Source organism: Erigeron canadensis, chromosome 8, assembly GCF_010389155.1.
Source record: "Erigeron canadensis isolate Cc75 chromosome 8, C_canadensis_v1, whole genome shotgun sequence".
Taxonomy (NCBI): domain Eukaryota; kingdom Viridiplantae; phylum Streptophyta; class Magnoliopsida; order Asterales; family Asteraceae; genus Erigeron; species Erigeron canadensis.
The window spans coordinates 36,518,549-36,542,320 of NC_057768.1; the positions used below are offsets into that span (position 1 = coordinate 36,518,549).

General features: G+C 32.7%; 3 protein-coding genes and 1 pseudogene across 3 annotated transcripts; 1 reads left to right on the top strand and 3 right to left on the bottom strand.

Moving 5' to 3' along the window:
- Positions 1–2,420: 2,420 nt before the first annotated feature.
- LOC122580652 lies at positions 2,421–4,095 on the bottom strand (annotated as a pseudogene).
- A 1,414-nt stretch (positions 4,096–5,509) lies between these two features.
- LOC122578717 (serine acetyltransferase 1, chloroplastic-like) lies at positions 5,510–6,781 on the bottom strand. Its single transcript, XM_043750734.1, has one exon. It carries the CDS (start codon positions 6,745–6,747, stop codon positions 5,632–5,634), a length of 1,116 nt encoding a protein of 371 aa, XP_043606669.1. The 5' UTR covers positions 6,748–6,781; the 3' UTR covers positions 5,510–5,631.
- A 3,733-nt stretch (positions 6,782–10,514) lies between these two features.
- LOC122578873 lies at positions 10,515–16,505 on the bottom strand. Its single transcript, XM_043750922.1, has 5 exons — positions 16,003–16,505; positions 14,815–14,984; positions 13,133–13,864; positions 11,927–12,140; positions 10,515–11,416 (listed from the first exon to the last, which is right to left on the bottom strand). Exons 1-5 carry the CDS (start codon positions 16,295–16,297, stop codon positions 10,866–10,868), a joined length of 1,962 nt encoding a protein of 653 aa, XP_043606857.1. The 5' UTR covers positions 16,298–16,505; the 3' UTR covers positions 10,515–10,865.
- Positions 16,506–18,335: 1,830 nt separating this feature from the next.
- LOC122579907 lies at positions 18,336–21,346 on the top strand. Its single transcript, XM_043752167.1, has 6 exons — positions 18,336–18,666; positions 18,988–19,303; positions 20,003–20,087; positions 20,188–20,274; positions 20,480–20,728; positions 21,176–21,346. Exons 1-6 carry the CDS (start codon positions 18,500–18,502, stop codon positions 21,232–21,234), a joined length of 963 nt encoding a protein of 320 aa, XP_043608102.1. The 5' UTR covers positions 18,336–18,499; the 3' UTR covers positions 21,235–21,346.
- The last annotated feature ends 2,426 nt before the right edge of the window (positions 21,347–23,772 follow it).

Below are 23,772 nucleotides of genomic sequence, written 5' to 3' on the forward strand. Positions count from 1 at the left end.
ATAGACAATGACTCAAATTCACAAAGTAAAGTTTCAGGAATGCAACATATTAAGATCTTAATTCTTTTAACATTCTAAGCAGCAGCACCTGACTTGGTGGCTGCTGCTCTCACAACCCAAGGACATAGTGTGACATTTAATAAACTTAAGGGACACAATTTTTCTTTCTTCTGATCACTTTAAAATGTAAAATGTCATTACACTCTATCTTTGAATGATAAAAAGGTAAAAATATACTGTAATAAAATCAGATAAAGAAAAAGAAGGGTTATACTGGTTTGACCCATTACCCAAACTGTCATAAATATCACCCATGTGGAGCTCTGACGAAGTGGGTTCATATTTGGCTGCTCTTCTTGCCAAGCTTGGCATTAGGGTGGTTCCTATAAGGCGTCATGGGAGCGTCAAGAAGCCAAGAAGACGCCGACTCTATAGGCATAGCGTGTATTGGCCAAGGCGTCTAGCAAAGTATTCTTCTCCAGGATGTCCTTGACGCGGGGAGTGTGGGCTATAACTAATTTTGTGTTTAACTAGAATAGAAAATAATAATAAAAAAATAGAATAATTAGGGAAGAAGTGGGTAAGAAGCCAAGAAGCACCACCCTTAGGCCTTTTCCATGGTCTTGTGGTTTAAACCATCTATGAGAATGGTTTAGTCTTTAGCCCACACAGGTAACGGAAATTAGCCTGATTGAAAAGTTTGCTTTGGTTTTTTCCACTATCACTTTTCTCGCATTGGTTGTCCACTAACCAACTACTGTTGCCATTCCTCACATGTTGATCTATGGCACAGCTTTGGCTATTGCTGTAGAAACTGGATACTCTTTCCCCTTGGCTGAAAAAGCCAACCAGTGCTTTGAGGTATGTTGGTATCAAACGATGTTTTTGTAGTCGCGTAATCAACCGAGTTTCAATTGAAAATATTGCAGGACCTGAGAAAGTTTATTCTGGCTGCTCAATTTGCTACTATAGCAGTACTGCCCTTACTACATCTGCATATGCTCTGTCTAAAGTGTACATTGTTGCTACTTAAAATTGGTTTTGAAGCACCGAAGGAGTTGGGGTCCTACCTCGGAGACTCTTGAAGACGTATTAAGTTTCTTCTTTAAGAAAAGCACATGTTTTAAATAATTTATATTGTGTTTACTAGTTTATTTTGGATTTGAAAGAGTCTGGTTTACTGGTATAAATTTTTTAAGAGTTTCTGTTTTGCATAAATAGCTGATGTAAGTGAGTTGAGTTAATTAATCCACTTAATCAACTTTTAATATCTATGTTCTCTGATTCAAATTATATATACTGTACGTGGGAGTTAAGATAAGGTCGTTTTTTCTTCTTCAAACGGTACATGACTTCAATCATGTCATGATCTTTGTTTTCTGTTACATCTTCCATCGAAATGGTGGAGTGAAGATGCTAGCTAGTGGAAGCTCGATATCTGTTAATCCAAATGATAATCCAGGACATTCTCCCTCCAGCTTCAAAAGGTGTGAATTTGAAGTCGAGTCCTCTGTAATCCAATTTGCTATTTCTGAGTCGCTCTGGAGGAAAGCTTTCACAGGGTCATCCCAAGTATTGGGATTTATGTTTATTGCCCATGCATTTACTATCATGAGTAAGCTTTGTAGCATGGTCACATATCATGGTGGAAGCAAAAAGGTAAGGCCTGTCAAAAAAGTTGTCATCATGAGTTTTCATGATCTCTTTTTGCTGTTTTAGGTGAAGACGTGACTAGAATAGAAAGTTCTCTGACCTGTAGGTGCATCAGAGATCCATATTGTCTCTCAACTGCTAATGGGTAGAGAGCCCCCAAGATGCATGATGAATACTTCCTTTGAGAGGTAGCTCCCATGGCTCTAGGGGTAGGCCGGGAGTCGGTTTTTCTTTTTGGATTGCCTCAATCTGCAGTTATAGCAACAAACAAGAAAAGTAGAAATAGTAAGAAACTGGTTAAATATAAGCTTCATATATAAGGTTAAATCAGATTTTGAGGTTGTCTGCTCTTTTACTTCCCAATATTGCAAGAACATATATATGTAAATGCCTTAAGTTGACATTCAACATGTTGTTCTTTGTTACTGTGAGCTACTAATTTCACTGTTTGCTGTTAAAAATGTAAATAAACTTACCCCTGGACTATATTGATTTAACCAAGTCTTCTTGTCCCTTCTGGTTAAAATTAGAATCTTCGAATCATTTTGGTCTCATAAGCGATGAGCGAAAAAATGAGAATTTTGGGGCTGAGTAGGCATGAATGCACCAAAGTCTCTGCACCTGTTGGAACCCCATAAAGTTTGTGAAGGACAATAACATGGAATAATTTCTTACATAGAGTTTCTAACCAATTATACAAGAGAAAAAAAAAATTCAAGAACATCACAACCATAAGATACTTGTGTTGACGATTTATAGCTAGCATTGTCGATCTTATGACTACCTACATGAGAAAGTTATGCAGTCAAAGGATAGTAGGCAGTCGGTATCAGATTCAGGTTTTCTTTTCTTTTAATCGTCACGCCAAAGGATTCATTCATGTCAAGGTTTTCACTGGTTATTCCATCAGGAAGTTTCCAATCAAAATGGTACAGCATTTTGACAAGCGGAATCTCTATATTTGGTAATGCAAATGTCATGCCAGGACATACCCTCCTTCCAGCTCCAAATGGTATGTACTCGAAATTAAGTCCTTTGTAATCTGTTGAACTGTTATGAAATCTTTCTGGATCAAACTTCTCAGGATCCTTCCACCACATGGGATCTCTATTAATCGCCCATGCGTTCATAAGAACCTTACATTTGGCTGGTATCTCATAACCATTAATCTCACATCTTTCTCTGCTTTCTCGAGGAAGTAACAGAGGAGTTGAAGGATGCAGCCTCAGAGTTTCTTTGATAACCAGCTTTAGGTATACTAGTTCTTGAATACATGTTCCATCAATAGTTTTTCTTCTGTTGACAACGTCCCATACCTCAGTTTGTGCCTTTTCCAATATTTTTGGGTTCTTCATCATTTCTGACAGCGCCCACTCAGTAGTTGCCGCAGATGTCTCACTCCCAGCACTAAAGATGTCCTATAAGAAGATTAAGCAATATCAAGACACAATAAGATAAAGAAAGTTAATATGCAATTATAGAAACTCGATTAATGCAAACTTACGAACCAAGATGACTGTGTTAGCAGTAGGCAGGGGGAAATCAGCTTCACTGCGCTCATAAAATCTCAGTAGGACATACACAAGATCTTCATCACCTACATTTGCTGCCACCTTTTTGGCCTTGTGTTCTTCAATTATGTTGTCAAGTATTACCTCAAACCGTTCTCGAATCTTCTCAAGTTTTGCCTTAAATCCAGTGACTACTGGAAGCACCGTAGAAGAAGGGAAGAGATCTGAAATATTGAATCCTGCGGCTGTACCTTCTTTCACTAGTTCAATAAATGCTTCTTGATCTTTGCATTTCTTGCCAAATGCTGCCCTGCCAGTGATCCCATATGTTAATGAGAATATCCTTTATGCGACATCAACCGGAGATCCAACATGTTCCCTGATAGACTCGATGAACTTTGAGACCTCTTCTTCCCTAGCTAGTTGACCAAAATGATTGAACCCGCATTGGGCTCAAAAGCTCCTGTGAACAAATCCTGCGAAGCCGTCTCCAGTAGTCTCCATGTGGTGCAAAACTAATGTTTTTAGCACCATTTGAAATCACGGTGACAGCATAAACATCGGGCATGTCAGCAAAGTTAAGATCGTGAGTTTTCATGACCCCCCTTTGCTGTCTCAGGCGATGACACGACGGCAACAGAAAGCTGTCCTAGCTGTAAGTGCATCAGAGGTCCATATATTCTAGCCAAGTCTCTAAACCGCTGATGAGGAAGAGAGCTTCCAAGATGATGGATACTACCTATGATAGGCAGTTTCTATGGGCCGGGGGGGTAGACAGTGGGGGGTTCGTGTTTTTTTAATCTTCAACAGCTTCACTAACATGAAAATGAAGATCAGAAAAGCAAAAACAATCTGAAATGAGAGATCCATCACATCAGAAGAAGAAATTCAGTTTAGAGGTAAGTTGGTTGATTATTAATATAATCACTTTGTTGTGTATTAAGAAAGAATGCTCTAGTTAAACTGATCTTAAAAAATGTTATATATATATAGATGTTTCCTTTAGCCATGGAGCTTGGATAATGGATACGGTTTCATGATTTAGTTTAACTTTGAAATTTCACCCTGAATTACTTTTTAATTTGGCAGTTAATTGCAATATTGGTCCATATGGTTTGTTCATTTTAGCAATGCAATACTGGTCCATATGGTTTGTTCATTTTAGCAACGGGGTCACTTTTCGAGTTCACTGTCCCTAAATCAAGACTTTTTCAAATACTTTATTCAAAATAACCATTTATATTAGTGTCATTGAATGAGGAAGGCCAATCATATGCGGTGTTTACAAAATATTTTTAAAAAAAATTGAAATTTATTTTTTTTTAAAAAAAAGACGAGCATGGTATCCATCAATGCAGCGTCGGTGGTCGGGAAGGCGGTCTAGTGGTGTCGGTGATGGTACTATTGGTGGCGGTGGTAGTATTAAGTGATGTAGGTTGATGTAATTGTGATAGTGGAAACTTTTAGAAGATAAAGGCATAAAGTGTGAATTATTAAAATAAAAGTTTAGAGTGTAAATTATAATTTATTAAGGGCAAAACATAAAAAGTCAAGGGCAATTCTGGTAATTCAAAAGTAGAACATTATCTAAAAATAAAAAGAGGTATTTGTTTTATAAAGGGTAAAGAAAAAATCAGAATTTGAAATTTTTTTTAAAACCTGACCGTATATTTAATTGATATAGTTCAAAAGAGTTTGAATTAAACTATGGTAAATGACGATAAGAATAAATAAAAATAATGATAATAATAAAATAAATATAATATAATAATAATCAAACAAAAAATAGTAACATTTGTAATTATAATTTTAATAAGCAAATAATGAAAATAGTAATTATTTGTAGTTATAAAAATAATATAAATAATTACATATTAAAATATAAAAATAAGAATTAGAGTAATAATATACACAATGAAATAAACACCGACTTTAAATATATTTGGTAAATATTGGCAAATTTTAGTGGATAAATTTTAACTTTGGAAATAATATGTTAGACAATGGAAAAACAAAATTTCGATATTAACACATGTTTGACAGAGAAACCATAACTCTTGGTTTGGTTGTTTGGTGACTTGGTCACCCAGGAAAACGAGCTGTTATGTTTCATGTAAAAATTTAAATGAGACTCGTATACCTCAATGTATAGATTTTAAACGAGACTCTACAAGTGAATGATGCATAATTACCGTAGATGAATAAAAACATGTCAGAAGTATATCACCTCCATGATAAAAAAAAAATTAAAAATAATAATAATAAAGTTAAAAAATTTACAAAACTTCTTATCTATGATACGTACTAATTAAAGAATTTCAACATCAAAATTTTGGAACATATAATGCATATGAAACCAAGATACTAACTTTTTAACTTGAATTACATAAAGATGAAACTTCAAAGTTATATTGGCCCAATAAGACTAAAGTGAACCATATATAAGATCTCATATCATAATTAGAATTTAGACAACATAATCGTAAAACTCAATGGGTGAAGTATGATCCATTGTTTGACTAGGAATTTTGTCATGTTTAACAGGATTGTTTTTCCCTCCAATCAACTTGGCAGGGTTCCCAACAGCAGTAGTCCTTGGAGGCACATCCTTCACCACCACTGTCCCTGCCCCTATTTTCGCCCCTTCACCGATCCTAACATTCCCCAAAACACACGTCCCGGCCCCTATCAAAACCCCGTCTCCAATCTTCGGATGCCTATCCCCGCAACTCTTTCCGGTCCCACCCAGTGTCACATTATGCAAAATCGACACATTGTCTCCTATCACTGCGGTTTCTCCCACGACAACACCAGTAGCATGATCAAGCAATAGTCCACTTCCGATTTTTGCTCCTGGATGAATATCCAATGCTAAAACCTCAGAAACTCTATTTTGGATCAAAAGTGCTAAAATTTTCCTATTTTCTGACCATAGTTTGTGAGCAATTCTATGAGCTTGACAAGCAAGAAACCCCTTAAAGTTCAAAAAACAATGCACATAGCTTACACAAGCTGGATCCCTTTCTTTAACCGCCCTTAGATCATCCTTAACAGCCTTAATTATTTTTTCATCACTTGTTAACACACTCATAAAAAGATCATGAAGGGTCCCACTTGGAAGACTTGAGTTACAAAGCTTCATAGACAGATGATGAGATAACGCACTTTCCATTGTATCATGAGACAAAATTGAAGTGAAATAGTAGTTTGACAAAATAGGTTCTTGATCAATATCAAATCTTGCTTCATCTTTCATTATCAACCAAAGATCATCATCATCTTTTTGACTAGTTTCATGTTTTGGAATGGTTTTTGTGTGAATTTTTGATATGGGTATGCATGAAAATTGATCAAGATTTTTGGGCTTGTAAAAAGTTTTATGCTTTTTGGATTCATCAACTATTGTTCTTGATCCATGAACACAAAAGGCTAGTCCATTGTTTTGTTGTTTGGATGAATGAATGAAAGTTGTTTGTGGATATGATAAGGGACATAAATGGTGTAAGGATCCAAGAAAATTTAAGGAATTGTGCTGGAAACCATAACCAAAAACTGAAGTCAAAGTCGATACCTTTGTCTTCATTGAAAAACAGAGGGAAAAAAAAAGTAGGTAAAGAGTGTGGCCAACAAAGAGGTTTTGAAGGTGGCTATAGTTTGTGGGGGTGTCGGCTAAGCTTTGATGATATTAATACTTAATGCCCTACAAGACAAATTTATTGTCTTAAGTTATAATGGTTAACACTATATATTAATGCCTTCTAGAAAGAAAAAAAAAACTATATATTGATGGAATCTTTATGGTATATAGAATAATAAGAATATATGATTATGTGTATATAAGTGTAAAGTCTCATATACTAAAATTAAATAATATGAAGAATCATCAAATCGTATAAGTTATATTGAGTAAAAGTGAACATGTATACTATTTAAGAAAAAGATATAGGTTTCCTTTCAAACAAATTAGATGCAAAGGTTAGACTTGTTATATATGGTTAGTGACAAACACTAACGTATATCATTAGATTGAACCAAGATGTAATCAGTATTCCTAAATATAATATAATGTTACCAACAATAACAATTTATAATTGGGGATGAGAATATAAGGCTATCGGGTATCTAAACTTAGGTATGGAACACTCACATATTGTTTTTTTAATCCATAAAGATCATGGAGGACCCATGCATTTATTCATTAAACAAGAAATAATAAAATATTAATATGTGAGGAGTTTCACACCTAAACTTAGGTTTAGAATAATTTTATATTCTCTTTTCTTTTTATATTTCCTATGTATTTTAGAACTTGCCAATTGGTTTGATTGATGATTGGTGGTGGGACAACTTCAATTAATTTAAAGCCATCCAATCCGATGGCACAATGGAATCTACATGGAACTTGCACGTGAATTCACCATTGAGCATCTCCACCTGCCTAAAAGACAAACCCGCGTCAATATAAATGTATAACATACATTTTTTAAAAACCAAAACTATTTCTTAGATTATATTACTTATTTATTTATAAGTAATGAACGATACATTAATAGATTATGTAAATGTTACATAAATAAAATAAAAGTGATAATTGTACCACAAATTTTTATTTAGGTACCAGATACAGTTTGCTTTAATAATTATATTATGTTCAGAGACGGATCCATGATTTTTGTATACTGAGGACACGATGATAAAGATGGTAACACGAATGCAATGTTATAGACAGGGCGAGTCATAAAATTTTTGAGACCCCGAACGAAACGCTTTGAAAATACCTCAAATAACACAATTATTTTTTTAGTAATTTGAACTTTAGAACCCGTCAAGTGTTAAGTTTGTTTTATTATTAATACTAGGTCTTTTACCCGCACGATGTTCGGCTAATTAAAATATCGTAAAACCGGTCAACAAAAACATTAAACAACATGAGTTGAATCTGGACTCGACTACATACATTATAAAGAAAGATTATAACATATTTTCAATAAAATACATAGCAACAATGAAACTCAAAAAATATCCCAATATGTCTTATTGTATGTATGTCAAAATGGTAATCGATTTTTACAAATGATTATAAATCAACAAAAAAACCAACCAATTACATACATAAAAATCTAAAAACAACCCAATACTTATTTTAATAAAATAAAAAGTTAGATAAATAAAATTTTTAATTCTAATATACACTATATTATACGTAGGTCCATGTTTCAATAATCAAAGTAGCTATCGATGATGTATTTAATTACACGTGATCTTCAATTTTGGTTAGGAAAAAAAAACAAATTTTTAGCTAAAATAAATAGATTTTAATACCTATATAGCATTAGAAATTAGGTAAGTCATTACTTTTTAATATTTAAATTATTTTATTTTAAGAATAGAAAAATATTATTAAAAAATATGTGGAGATGCCACATAAATATTTATTTTTCATAACTAGATATTATCAAAAACTCTACTTTTAATTTAATATTCTTATTATATAATTATGTTATATATATATATATATATATTTTATTGCTACCAAGTCGATTTAGTCCCAAAAATAATAAGACAAGAAGTTAACAAAAATTGAAGGAGAAAAGAAAGTTGATGGCGCACGAAAGAAAATGATCAATCCCTAATCAAATAAGAAGGCGATTTATTAAATTTACATTATTATTATTATTATTAAAATGACAAGAAATGTCATGAACATGAATAACCGTGATCAAATTTTTTATGTATAACTACTTTAATCTGTTTAACTTGATTATTTATTTTGTAATAATTTGTGATATTATTAACATATTGATTAGATATATTTCATATTTAGTTTATATATCGATGATAAAATTAATGTAAATTAAATTAAAATCATAGTGATAATTAATTGATGATATTGTTGATATCTTAATGAGAGATATGTTTCATTTTTAGATTATGTAAATATTGCTGATAGAATGTAATGTAATCCAAAATTATATTGAATCGGGAATAGACCATTAATTATATAATATTGATTTTTAAACAATAAAGTTTTTTAATAATTTATTAATGCGTTTAACAGTTATTGGAACCCGTATATGTGTATATTTTTTCTTTGAAAAAAACCTTTTCTATGTATGTATTAAACAACTTTTTTATTTTTCGCACATCGTGCGGGTAAAATACCTAGTATATATATATATATGATTGAATTAAAGGCATTATATAAATGTATTATAAAGTTAAAGGGTAAAATTTATAACTCTAAATAATTATAAAGGGTTTTATTGAAATAATTAAAAAAAATAGGCCAAAAATATCTGTGTCGTCATCTTCTTTGTTCTCTCAAGAACATAAAGTGAGAAAACATAGCTTCCACCATTAATGTCAAGATCTTAAACTTCATTTTAATATAGATTTCAATAATCATTTTTGTGGCTTATATCATTGCCTTATCATCATTGTGTTGTTTTGAGGAGGGCATTCAAAAATTAAGTCCAGGGCATCAAGAGAGATTGAGTTATAATCACCTTAAAAACTCATAGCACTTGCATTAACAATTTCAAAGTTATTGCCCCACTCCTATAACAGTGGATCCTCTCCTGATTGTGGTATATATATGTAATAATTTATGGTATGAATATCAATTCCTTACAAAAAATAAGTACAATATTTTATTATATCATGTATTTATACAAGTACACATGTACCAAAAAAGTAAAAAAAAAAAACATGTAAAGCTTGTGTGTTTATGGTGTTTGTTTTTAAAGTAAAAAGTGTCTTCTAATTAAATTTAGTTTAATTTATTGACAATAAGGTTAACCATTACCATTATTAACTTATGCTGAACATTCAATGCGTTTAGGGAATAAAATATATATATATATATATTATATATTTTGAACGGCGGGTTACAAAAAATCTTAGGTTCAAATATCTATATAAACATTTTAAAAACAATTGTGGGATACATTTACATTGCATCTAAGAGATGTTTGAGATTACGTTATAAATTGATTATCTAATTATTACGTTTGTAAAACGTAAATAATCTAAAAAAGTGTTTGTATGAAAAAGTGATTATCGGTTATAAAAACACAATTTTGGATAAGCAACGCATAATCTATTTTGAAAACGCAGATTTTATTTTGTAATCGCAATACAAAACACCCGAAGTAAAAGACTCGCTTTTAATAGATGACCTAAACAGCAAAAAGAGAGATCAAAATAGCAAAATAGAAATTGGAAGTAAATAAGATGTATATATTATAACGAATAGCCACTAACCAAGTACCTATTACTTTCTTAGGATTGATGCTTATATTCATTCTCATACTAAAGCAACGAAACACCACCTATTTAACAAAATGAAAATGGTAACGCCATGATAAACGACAAGCATAACTTAGTTAACCACTCCATTGTTACAATAAGTACCACCAACAATGGTACATCACCTGCTACCAAAACTAACCAAAAAGGCTACACCCTTTTTCTCCGATGCCAAACTCGACAAAAAGTACATCTTTAGGGCAGGATGTACAAGTCATCAAAACACTTTAGCTCCAAAAAAAAGAACTTGCCTTTTGCTAAAAGATTTCAAATTATGGGGGTATCTCTCTTTTTCTCCTGGTTAAGTGTTCCTAAACAATCAGTAGAAAAGTACATACTCTAACCTCACTTTGTCACTGCTATACACAAACTGCAATCCAATTTTTTGGCCGCTCATTCCATGGCCACTGCTTCCCCATTATCGCTTCTATGCTCCCCTTTTTCACCAATTTCTACATGGTTGCCATCATAATCTATACTCGGGTCTTTTTCACCAATCTCTATATGAGCTACATGAGCTGCACTCAGGTCTTTTTCACCAATCTCTACATGGGCTGAACTCGCGTCTTTTTCACCGATCTCTACATGGGCTGAACTGGGGTCTTTTTCACAAATCTCCATATGGGCTGCACTTTGGTCTTTTTCAACATTCTCTAAACAGACTGAACTCGGGTCTTTTTCACTAGTTTCTACATGGCCCGAGATCGGGATATCATCATGGGCGTCAGCCTCTTGGAGGGACTCAGACAGGTGGACAGAAGCAGGGGTTTCCTTAGATAAAATAGGCAAGCTTTCATGTTTTATTCCAATTATTTTTGGGGTTATTTTGGCAGGCACTATCGAAAGAATATTAGGCTTTGTTACAAGCTCAACCCAATGGTCTCCCAACCAATCTCTTGAAACTCTCAAATCCTTTCTATGCAGTTCAAGAAAAAAACTTTCACCTGTTACAAAAAAAAGAAGGCGTTTGTGTCAGAGACCGCATTGAGAATAAAATTCACCTGACAAAAACGCAACACTACAGGGGTATTTGGAACTGCATTTCTAGAGTAACTATCTGATGGTAAATAATCAGAATGGAATAAGAATTTGTAACAATCGCCTTTGATGGTTTTGATGGTCAGGCAACCTCCTAAAAAGCTAAGATCTTTTCCATTCTTATTCTCCAGATCACGAACAGAAAATTAAAAGATCAGAAAGAAAGAATATGTTGAACCCTAATAATAGTTACTCGAACGCTAGAAACAAAATATAAATAGATCACTATCAAAACAGCAATCAACGACCCCAGTATAAACACAAAGTTCTCACTATATATATATGCGCGGATAAATTCATTGATTATTCATAGATCTTAAAAACCTGATAGCTTAAATGTGTTGGAGATCACAAGGGAGAGAACGATAATACTGTATAAAGCTAAAATTTCTAAGATTTTAGTTCAAGAAACTAACCAGGAAAATAAACTTGAACATCTCCATCTCTCGATTCACCTATTTCAGTCACAACTCCTTCCCACCAGCCATCGCTCCACCATGCATCCACTGGGGAACCAACCTCAACAGCATTTGTTTCATTTTCAATACGTGCTGGCCGCATAGTTGACCGGCCTGAACATCTCATCTGAAGTTTATCAGGAATGGCTGATCTGAGAGTTGGAACCCATTCCTTAGAACAATAAAAAAAGAATAACAATCAGTTCATCCATTGTTCCTTTCATCATATCCCTCAAGTATTACATAGACCAGAAAACCAAAGAACATTAGTGACTAATTATTTAGGAACGGAGCATAATAATAGCGTTAAGTTTCCCGGAAACGAATAAGCTACAAATCGTACAATCCAATTGAACCAAGACAACTATTAGACCAACAAATTTCTTGTTAATATGCTATAACTTAGTTCCAGATTGAAAGCCTGCGATCAAGGTAGGGTACTGAATACCTTTTTTCTGTTATTCATCCCAGTACGAGAGGTGGCATATATGGGTTATAGTCGGGTAATATATTCCTTATGATATGTGTCTACCAAGCTATAAACTTATAACTTAGATATAATCAGAACTATTATTAAAGCCGTCCAGAGTATGTCGAAGTATTTACAGCCTCCAAAAGTTGTTTTATTCAGAAAATACGGACCAATAATGTACTAATAGTTTCTTGTAACCATATCTAATATATATTTATCATTAATGTAATTTTATATACCAAAAAAAAAAAAGAAAGACGGGAAAAAAGTGCCATCAAGTAAACCCAACCTGTACAACCCATTTTAACCTGTCCTAAACTTTCATCAGTTTTTGACTAACTAACCAAACAAAGCATGCCACCGAGCACCCAGTTGTGTAACCTCTGTCAAGAAGAGTTCACAACGAAATTGATTTACATATAAAAAAGAAGCCCGTTATTTACTAATAGTTTCTTGTAATTGTAACTGAAAAAGTGGGGGAAAAAATGTTGGCAGATCAACCATCAAATCCAACCTGTTTCGATTCATCCTGTAATTTCAGAAGTTAGTACATAAACAATTTTTGACTCGCTATTGACCTGCCATTTTGCTACCCATTTGACCTACAAACACAGCTTCTATTCTCAATTCCATATAAAACGACCCACACAAGCAAAGGGGACAACAAAACTAGAAAGCTAAAGTGAATATACCTCAAGTTTACCACTTCCGCCTTCATCCTTCAAATCGTCATATTGGACTTTCATCCGTCTCCTGTTAACTTTCAATATAGTACATCTAAACCAACATCCACAGATACCACTATCTTGGCACAACAACTCTATTTTTTCATTACCCTTAAAATATGGGACATGTGTATCCCGATTTTTCACATACTTTGGAATGAGCTTCCTTCTTAGTCTCTCAATCTTCTCACTCATGCATGACAAATCATATGGCATCACCTGGCGTCCTCTGTAATTTCTAGGACGTTTAGATCCCACCTTAATGTTTTCCCCAAGGCTATTTTCCTCATCTGCGATATGATGATCCTCAACAACTGTAAAAATCGGCTGATCAAAATATCCACACAACTTGCTCAAATTAAATGGCTTCACACGGTTGTTTTTAAATTGTCTCAAACAAAAATGCACTCGAGTCAATAGATCTTCAGGAAGTATAGGCACACATTTTTCGTAATGTTCACGAGTCACGACAATGGCTGGGCCGTCAACACACTCAACACTAATAACTTGTGCGTAAGGTGTAATGAAAACCTCTTTTGGATCAGGATTTCTAAGGGTAACAACACCTTGCACTTCTTGATTGTGGTGAAACCATCTCACTTTGACCTTCTTTTGACCCTTTTTATCTTCATACATATCTTCGAGATATGCGAGATGACGGTTCTCCTCTTCGGCCATAACAAAAACAAATGATTGTACCTGAAATCAAACAGAATTTAGCCACGTATCACAACTAAGAGCTCAGTTCCAGTTTGGTGACCAAACACGCAACAAACAGTTTGTCCTTAATACTTAATCCCCAGCATCATACAAGGTTAATTGCAGTAAAAGATATGCCCATTTTAGTTTTACACCACAAACAACAGGCCATCTTTATTCACGTTTGACGCCATATAACTATTAATCACATGTTACAAATTTAGGCTCACTAGCCGTTTTCTGTTAAAATTTACTCAGAATCCACGAATAAATCACAGCAATCTAAAGAACCACGTTTCCAGTTAGCTATGAAACCAGTAACATGCTCACTCATAGCAAATATAGAACTATATTTCTTTGCTTGTGGTTATTGGAAGTACAAGACCTAAAACTAAATGAACAAAAAGGATGTTTTCTTCTAAGGTCAATGGGTCCAATTGTCCAAACTGTAGTTTCTATTCAATTAGAAGCCCAAAAATCCATTCAGCTACTGCCTTGTGTACTTTAGAGTTTTATATTTTATCTTTTTAATCATATTCATTTAAGAAATCGATACAGTGTTTAATATTTCCTTATATGAGTGTCAATGCCAGTTCTTGAAAATAAATGTATTATGCGAACAAGGTAATTATGTAAAGTGGTTTACTTTTTAAATCTAAAAATAACATAGAACTTCATTACTCAGTTTGACTCACCATCGGTTAATGATTGAGAAACCAAAACCCTGACAACCAATAATGAAGAGACAAAAACTTACCAAAACCAAACTGTCAAATTCAACATAGATACAGTTCTACTGAGCAATTTTCAGGTTTCGTTATTCACCGCAATGATTGTTCAACTTTTATAAGAAAAGATGATTAAACCATAATAAAGTTATATCACATGCATGGAGTTCAGGCTGGCCTCAAGCCTTCAACCCAGAACCAAAATTCAGAATAGATTCTTACCGATATTGTAATACCATTTCTGCAGAAGGATGGGAAGTGCTTGAGTTGTTTAGCACACGTCCATTCCAGACCTGACCACACTATGTCCGGCATACGTAATTTTACATTTCTTGCAAGACGATTCTGATACGAAGCACCAACACCAGAAATGTGATCACTTTTAGGGAATTCTGAATTTTAAAAAGAAAAATTCATTAAAACTTTAAAAACTCCATGTAAATAGTGAAAAGCACAGGAAGACATGTGTAGACATCTTAAAATTTTATATTTTGTAACTTCATGTTGTATACTTATTGTGCCACAGACAATAGAATCTGCACCGAACAAATAAAGGAACACATCATGTACGTGGTTCAACAGCTTGTCATATCTATGGACAATTATAGGGTTTTAATAAATTCGGTAACAGCTGGGCATTTATTAAGATCATACAGCACAAGAAGACAACCAAAAAAAGTGATCATTATTATTTTAACCGGCATAACCATATTACTTGAAGATATAAAGGATACTTTTTTCCCGGGATTACCGGATTTTATATGATACTGCCATATAAAAAGATATTGACCAAACAAATTTTTTTGAAAATAACAGTAACCTACACACCGTTGCTAGTCTAAATTTACTATTAGCAATAACTGGAACCTTTTTACGTATAACAACTAAACTACAGCCACAAGTTTCACATCTACGTCATATCGTATTGGATCCATCCAAATTTTGTAACCAAAAAGGGTATATTATGTTTAGATACACGTCAAAAGTTAATAGCATCATGACGCCGCAATAATGAACTTTGACTGTTTGAAAAAAATGATTACTATTTTTATATTTAATTATTTAGGATTAACAAAAATTCACCAAATTTAAAAAACGCATAAGGATTGTCTGTAAAAAGCCAATGATTGGATAGATCATAGATGTAATGTATGTATCTACTCATAGCTTTAATTGACCGATATTCACAATCTGATTATTCAAGTCGAACAATTAAGTCATCCAAAAACTCCTTAGATTGTGTAAGTTTTCTGTCAAGCAGTTAAGAATTACATCTTCAACTAGACAGAATGATGCAACAAACTTCTTTACCATGACAATAAATATAATGTTTCAAGCGCGAAGATATAATAACCATGGAACGATTATAATCCTTATATAACGTACCCAAACCTCAAATAACAAACTTACTGGAATGTTCGCCTTGCCGGTGCTGCTTCGATAGCATAGATGTAAGCCAATTCACCACCTCTCTCCTTGATCTCCATCTATACCCTGCAATGACCGAATTCTCGGCCTCATTGGCCTTTAAAAACTCCTCAGCAACTACGTAAAACATATGCCTAACACTCCTTTCAGTTCCCACAACAGCTAATACCGATTCTCCAGATACATCTTTCAAGAAATAATGAACCACCCTCTTGCCCCTTTCTTTTGAAACAAATTGCTCCTTCCACTCTAAAAAACATTGACTATTCGCACCCATGTTTCGAACAATCAATCGATAAAAGTCCTACTTTACTACCAACATAATTTTTTTATGAACCCTAAGCAGCAAAAACTAACCTACACACTAACCACTATAATTCCTTAAATAAATATCATTAACCCTAAATTTCTTAAGTCAAAACCAAACTTTCTTTAACTATCAACGATTTTGAACATATATATGATATACAAACACCAAATCCTTAACAAAAGCATAACAAAGGCATAATCTTTATGCCCCAAAATCAAAAAACAAGAACTAGGTAAAACTTGAAAAGAAATAAAAAACTAAAAAAAGGGAAAACCAGCTGTTTACTTGAAGATCTGACTGTAAAACACCAAGAATTCTGAACCAAATTAGGAAAAGGTCAAAACTTTGAGGACCCTTTTGAAAACTGATTAATGGGTATTTGAAGAAAGTAAAAGGCAAGACTTTTATGGGGTTTATAGATGGTGGATGATGGTGTAAGTTCAAGAAACAGTCATGAAAGATTAGGTTCTTCTTGTGATGGATATACATACATAAGCACATATATGTATATATGTATATATATATGTGTGTAGATAGATAGATAGATAGATAGATAGATAGATAGATATAAGGGGGATGTAGAAAGAAGGAAAAAAGTGTGAACTAGAGATTTTGGTGGTGGTGGTGGTGGTGAAAGGAGAGAGTGGTGGCCGGCCGGTGGAGAAAGGAGGCAGAAAACTATCAAGCAATAAATAAATATAAATAAATGATAATGGTTTTAGTAATGTAACAAAGAAGAAGGTTATATGTATGTGACTATGTAAGGGTTACTTTTTTATTATTTTTTTGGTATTAAATATTTGTTGGACCTATTAATTGACACCAAGCAAACGAGCATTGGTAGACCGACTACAAGTTATAGGTCATGAGTATATTTTCAATCCATTCATCGAGTGTACGTGTGATAGAAAGAAAAAAAAACATTTTTGTTGATTTTTATTAAGTTAAAGAATCTTTATTATCAATCCAGTCTTCGTTTAGATTTTAATTTTCTTATTAACAAATAATTTTTTTTACTTGTATGACTTAGATATCTAATATTTCTCATAAAAGTGATTCGTTTGATGGAATTTGGTATGATACTTATGAGATCGATGATATTAATGAGAGTGTAAGTAATTTTTTTCACTTTTTTTTATTGTGTAAATATATTTTTTTATTTGTTTCATTATATGTAACTAATTCATTAAATTGAATATTTAATATAAGATTTTTACGTTTACCAATCAAAATTTTTTACGTAACAGATCATATATGTCATATATATAATTCCATTAATCATTCAACTTAGCAGGTTAATTACTACCCTTCGTCCCATATTAAATGTCCAATTTTGACTTGTCAAGTCTTCTGCTTTAAACTTTGACCGTGAAAATATTTGTCTATGTCATATAACACTTTATATAAAATATATGAACGGATTGAGTTTTCAATGTACTTTTCATTGAGATAATTTTCGTCAACTATTATATAACACAAAAAAAAGATATTTATGGTCAAAGTTGCAAACAGAAGACTTAACAAGTTAAAATTAGACATTTAATATGGGACGAAGGGATTATATACCATAAAAGGCATAAACCAAATAAAATACGGAGTATAAAGGTTACTTACGCCTCAAATACTAAACCTCTATTAATGTTCAAAAAAAATATACTAAACCTCTATTATTATTTGTTTGTTTGTTTTGTTTGTACCTGGCAATCTGGCATATCAACCGAGCCCATACAAAGTCCATCTTCCTTTTTTATTTTTGGGCCGTGACTCTAGTCCACAACGAAAACACACAACACAACACCCTTTAATAATTTTCGGTCAAAAGTCAAAACATACTTTTTGGGAGCTGCTTGTTTATTATCAACAGAAGATGGGAAGAACAATAGAACAGAACGCAGCTTCTGAAGACACTCTTTAATTTTTCCTATTCTTATAATCATTTTCCTAAAAAGAAAATGTCTAGATATCTTGCTCAGAAAGAAACCAATCTTCTTTTAAATTTAAATTTAAAATTACAAATACAAATACTTTTGTTAACCAACTTTTATCAATTAATCATCCATAATCAAGCTTACGTCTCTTGAGTCACAAAATAATAGCATCAGATTTCCTACAAATTTCTTTTATAGTTATAATCCTCATCAATTCTATTTAATAATAATAATAATAATAATGAGTGGTTTTTTTAAGGAATTTTTAATAAAGAACTACCCAAGTTTCAATAATCATGCTGAACATTATAATGGCTTCAACTCTGCCACCGTTGCTGCTTCTTCCGCTGCCGCTTACTTCGCCGCCACCACCGCGGCCGTCCCTTTTGCTTCCAGGCCTTTGTTTGGGTATAAAAACACCCTTTTATCTAAAAATTTCTTTTAATTGATTTCTTACTATTTGTTTTATATATTTATAATGCAAGATTTTGAATCTTGAGTTCTATTAGGGTGTTAAAAAGGATGGCTTTGCATTATCTTATAGAAAGTTATTAACTTTATGCATTATCTTTATAGAAAGTTATTAACTTTTTGTAGATTTTTTTTTTTTTTTGTAGTTATTAAAAAAACATGCATTTGTGTTATTTTGCATTATCTATTGCTTGTTTTGGGATATACATCTCATATGGTCTTTAATACGATAATTATTTATTATGTGGATGAAAACAGTATTGGTGGAAGAGTTGCTTATTGTGATGCTGGTGTCACCCCTCCCAATCTGACCGAAGATTACCTTCGTAGCTTAAGGACTGCATCTGAAACTGTTTTCCAGCTTAACCACGTGACCAAAATATATAATTTCAACATGATGCCATTGTTTTCAGCTTATCGGCCGAGATCATTAGCGATGATAACATTGAGATCTTTCTTATTGTATTATTTGCCTCTTATGGCACCTAAGGTAGACGATGACATTGATCTGGATGAGCATCCCGTGGACTGGATTGTACCCTTCAAGAAATCAGTAAAGCAGGTGTTTTGCGACGTAAGTATGAAATTCTTTGTATATGCTAAATGTATGTTTCCAGAAGTTTGTCATGGTGGATATTGTATTCTGGTGTAATTTGCATGCGACCTAGTTTAAGTTCTTTGTAAGAGCAATTTGTGTGTTTTTTACCCCTTCAATTTAACCAGCTAACCAAAAGGAATTTTGGGAGGAGTTTAAGATTTTAGACTAAGGAAATTTTGATAATTGGGGAATTTTTGATAGCAGTCCTGGTGGTATTCTTTGGTACTATTGAGTGGTATGTAACAAACTAATGCTATTTATTCATTACAATCAACAACCTAAATTGTTTCTAAGTGATAATATTTGACACATGACAAGGGATCATTTACAATCTGTATTGATGCTTTTATCTGAATTTCTGACTTGTACCTAGTTTATTAATTTCACGAGTGTTATGATTAAGGGTTAAATGTCCAACATGTCTCTTGTTATGAACAAGTAGACAAGTTTTGCCAGTTAAAGTCTTACCAATGCTTTGTAAAATATAGCATGGGTGATAATTACATTATATCTTCGAAATCTTACTTGGTAGGCAAGGTTGCAAAAAGAAAATTTTTGTATAAATCTCGGGATGAAAGCAATATATTGGATATAAATTATAGTCTTCAAGAATGACATAAGTTTGTTGAATTATTTTCTAAATGTTGCTGTAGGCTGATAATTTTTTCTTCTCAGACTACCGTAACAACCACTAGACGTGTTTTAGAACGATTCGTTGTTCATCATTGTTCACAGCGTGTTGCATGGAAGCTTCTTAAAGGTACATACACCCCGTCCAGACACACACACGCACAGACACTAAACATTGCCACATGTCAGCATCATAGTAAATTACTAACTTACTCTTTTGTTCATGCTAGATGTTTCAAAGTCTTGCATTCGCAAAGCTGACAGGGGGTTGCCTTTTTATACTTACTTCTTTTGTGTCAGCAGAACAACATTTAGAGGTCAGTTATGTCCCATGTTCTCATCAGTTTCTGGCTTTGAACTCTCTGGCCTGTGCCAATAAATGTTCAGTCTGAAAGTTACTTGTGCATTTGCATGCGAACATTTTATCAAAAGGTGGTTTATTTGTATGTAAGTCAATAAGTGTGTTTTCCTTGATTATGGGTATCAATACTAAAGACATGGATTTGGGATTTGGCTGAGCAGCTCAGATCTTAGGAATTGCATCATCATGGCTTGTTCAAGTTGGATTCCAATGTTTCTATTTTGTTTGTGACATCCTAAAATCCAATGGTGAATTGGAAAATGTTGCTGATGATCACACAGAGCGAGTTAAAGTTTTTCGGAAGAAGGTGTATTGTGCTACGGCTAGATGTGGTACAGCACTGGTTATTGGTTCCATAGCGGCGGGGATTGGAACAACCATATTTCGCCCAGCATTTGGTCAAGCTTGGGGTAAGTATCACACCACTTGTCATACATGGCTTATAAATTTGTTTGTGGAAGTGTTTGGATTTTGTTTGAATTTTATTATTTGATTATTATCAGTTTAACAGTTTTTAGTGTTTGGAATATTTAGGACTTGACTATTTAATTTTGGATTTTAAAATCGTACTAATTTTGTAATTTTATTTTTCCTTCTTTTATAAGAAAAACACTAATTTTTTGTTCATTTTATCAACAGTCTGTCTGATTCCAAGTTATGAAATTTGCATGATCCCTTTCAAACACATAGCAAAACACCCTCGTAAATTATGTAGCTTTATTTGATGTCTAGATTTTATCTGTACTTTTTGCCATTAGCGTCTTGCTAATGGTTCTTTTTAATACATAGTCTTTTCTGCCGTTAAAAAAAACACCCTTGTAAATTCTATTTTATTGACCTTGTTGCTTGTCTTACAGGGCGTATAGTTGGTGATTTGGCTGGAACTCAAATTGTCACAACGTATTTGGAGCTTTAGAGTATTAATTAACAGCTGACAATTTTGTTTGAAGGTTGACAATCTGACTATAACAAGCATTGTATATCTTGTAACACATTGATGAAACAATAGAAAGATGCATTGGTCGTTACATTTATTAGCATCATGATGTGCAACCAACTGTTACTAACTTTTTTGCCTTCCTTCAAAATATGACATGCATTTTGAATATATCATGCATATGCATGTCTTATTTTTCTTCATTAAAGGTTCAGCATTTACTTTCTTGCAATCTGTCATCAATACCCCTTCACCCTTGGGCTTTCTTTTTCTATCTCACAGGACAATAAATAGGATGGAATCGTTTATTTAATCACATATGATACGAAAATGAACATATTATCAAACAATCTGATATTAGCTGTTTACGACTTTACGACGTTATTATTGCCTGGTGCATTGTCTTTTAAAAAGATTAGTAGAATTTATAGTCTTGGCAAGGTTCATTATTTTGCATTGGGCAAATTAGTTGTAAAGGTATATTACTTGTCACTTTTATCTATTAAAGATGTCAACCAAAAAAACCCTCTAATATAATCTAAGGATGTGTAAATTCCGACTAATGTGATGATCAAAACCACTATCCGGTTTTATACATCTTAGGTGGCAGCGGTATTGTATGTGTTTTTGACATATATGTATTACCACGTCATTTTTCATTATTACATGGCATTAAATCTATTTTATTATTATATCGGTAGGCTGTAGCTGCATAACTGATCCTTCCTTTTATTTAAAAATAGAAAAATCCCAAAGCCACTAAATCTTGTTTACTTGCTTAGTTAGAAAACAGAGAGCAAAAATTTATTCTCATCCGTAAATTCAATCTCAAATTTGAAAAACCCAAAAGCCCTAGATTTATTCATCTAATCAATCAATCAATCCAATCTTCCCCCTTTTTGTTAAATTTTCAATCTTTTTAATTTAGGGTTTCGACAACACCAACCTTAGAATCGATCAATTAAGCATCGGCAATTGGATCTGGAGCAACACCATCCCCGATCGAACCACCTCCAGCCATCAATTGAATAGTGGCGGCCGGAGAGGGCGGCGGCATGGTGGCAGAATCGGTTTGATCGGCGATTGAAGCAGAAGAAGTCGAAACAATTGATTTTGATGATGATCTAAGGTTGTATAACGATTGTACATAACATTTATTGGCTTTCAAGATTTCTTCATCGGTTCTCTTTTCTTTTTTTCCCTTTCTTTTTTCGATGATTAAACATTCTATGTTACATGGATTTGTAGAGAATTGAAAATAGAATCGAAATGATGGAAAGAAGAATCGAAAATCCTGCCAAAAGTGGCAGGAATTGGCCGAAAAGATGGTTGCCGGCTATGTGTGTGTAAATCGTACCAAGCTTGGTTTATGGCTGGCAGGTATTTGTTATACTCTTATCATAAAGATGATGTAGTGGAATAACAACATGGCATGCCACGGAGGACAAAACAGCCAAACATGAAGGGTGGTTTTTCCGATCTCTAGCTTAGCAAAAATTTACACGGTCATAGACTATATTAGAGGGTTTTTTTTGTTTATACCTTTAATAGTAAAAAATGACAAGTAATATACCTTTAAAACTAATTTGCCTTTTTGCATTTGGTGGCCTGCATTATTTTTCCAGGCGTATGAAATTATGAATTTATAGTCTTGGCAAGGTTCATTTATAGTCTTTAACAGTTACCGATCCTATTATAATATATATTAAAAACAAAGTATCGAAAAACTAGTACAATTTTATTTTTTTTTATTTTCACCACATAAGTTTTAATATTTATATTTTTAGCATTAAACTATAATACTTTTTAGTAAATTTTTTGTTCTATTTATTTTCACCACAAACCTTTCAATCTTTACACTTTTAGCACTAAACTATAATATTTTTTAGTAATAATATACTTTTTATTCTTTTTACTTTCACCACAGAAGTTTCAATCTTTACACTTTTAGCACTAAACTATAATACTTTTTAGTAAACTTTTTAGCGTGTAAAGAATAGTATATTTTTTATTTTTATTTTTATTTTCACCACATAAGTTTCAATCTTTACATTTTTAGCACTAAACTATAATACTTTTTAAAAAACTTTTTGTTCTATTTATTTTCACCACAAAACTTTCAATCTTTACACTTTTAGCACTAAACTATAATATTTTTTAGTAATAATATACTTTTTATTCTTTTTACTTTCACACAGAAGTTTCAATTTTTACACTGTTAGTACTAAACTATAATACTTTATAGTTTACTTTTTATTATTTTTAGTTTCAACACAAAACTTTTAATTTTTACACTTTTAGCACTAAACTATAATATTTTTTAGTAAACTTTGTATTCTTTTTATTTTCATCATAATATTTTAACTCTTTACACTTTTAGCACTAAACTTTCATAGTTTTTAATTTTCTTTTATTTTAAGGTACGGGAAAATGTGTATTGAATAGTGTACTTTTTTATTTTATTTTATTTTCACCACAATAGTTTCACTCTTTACACTTTTAGAACAAAACTTTTAT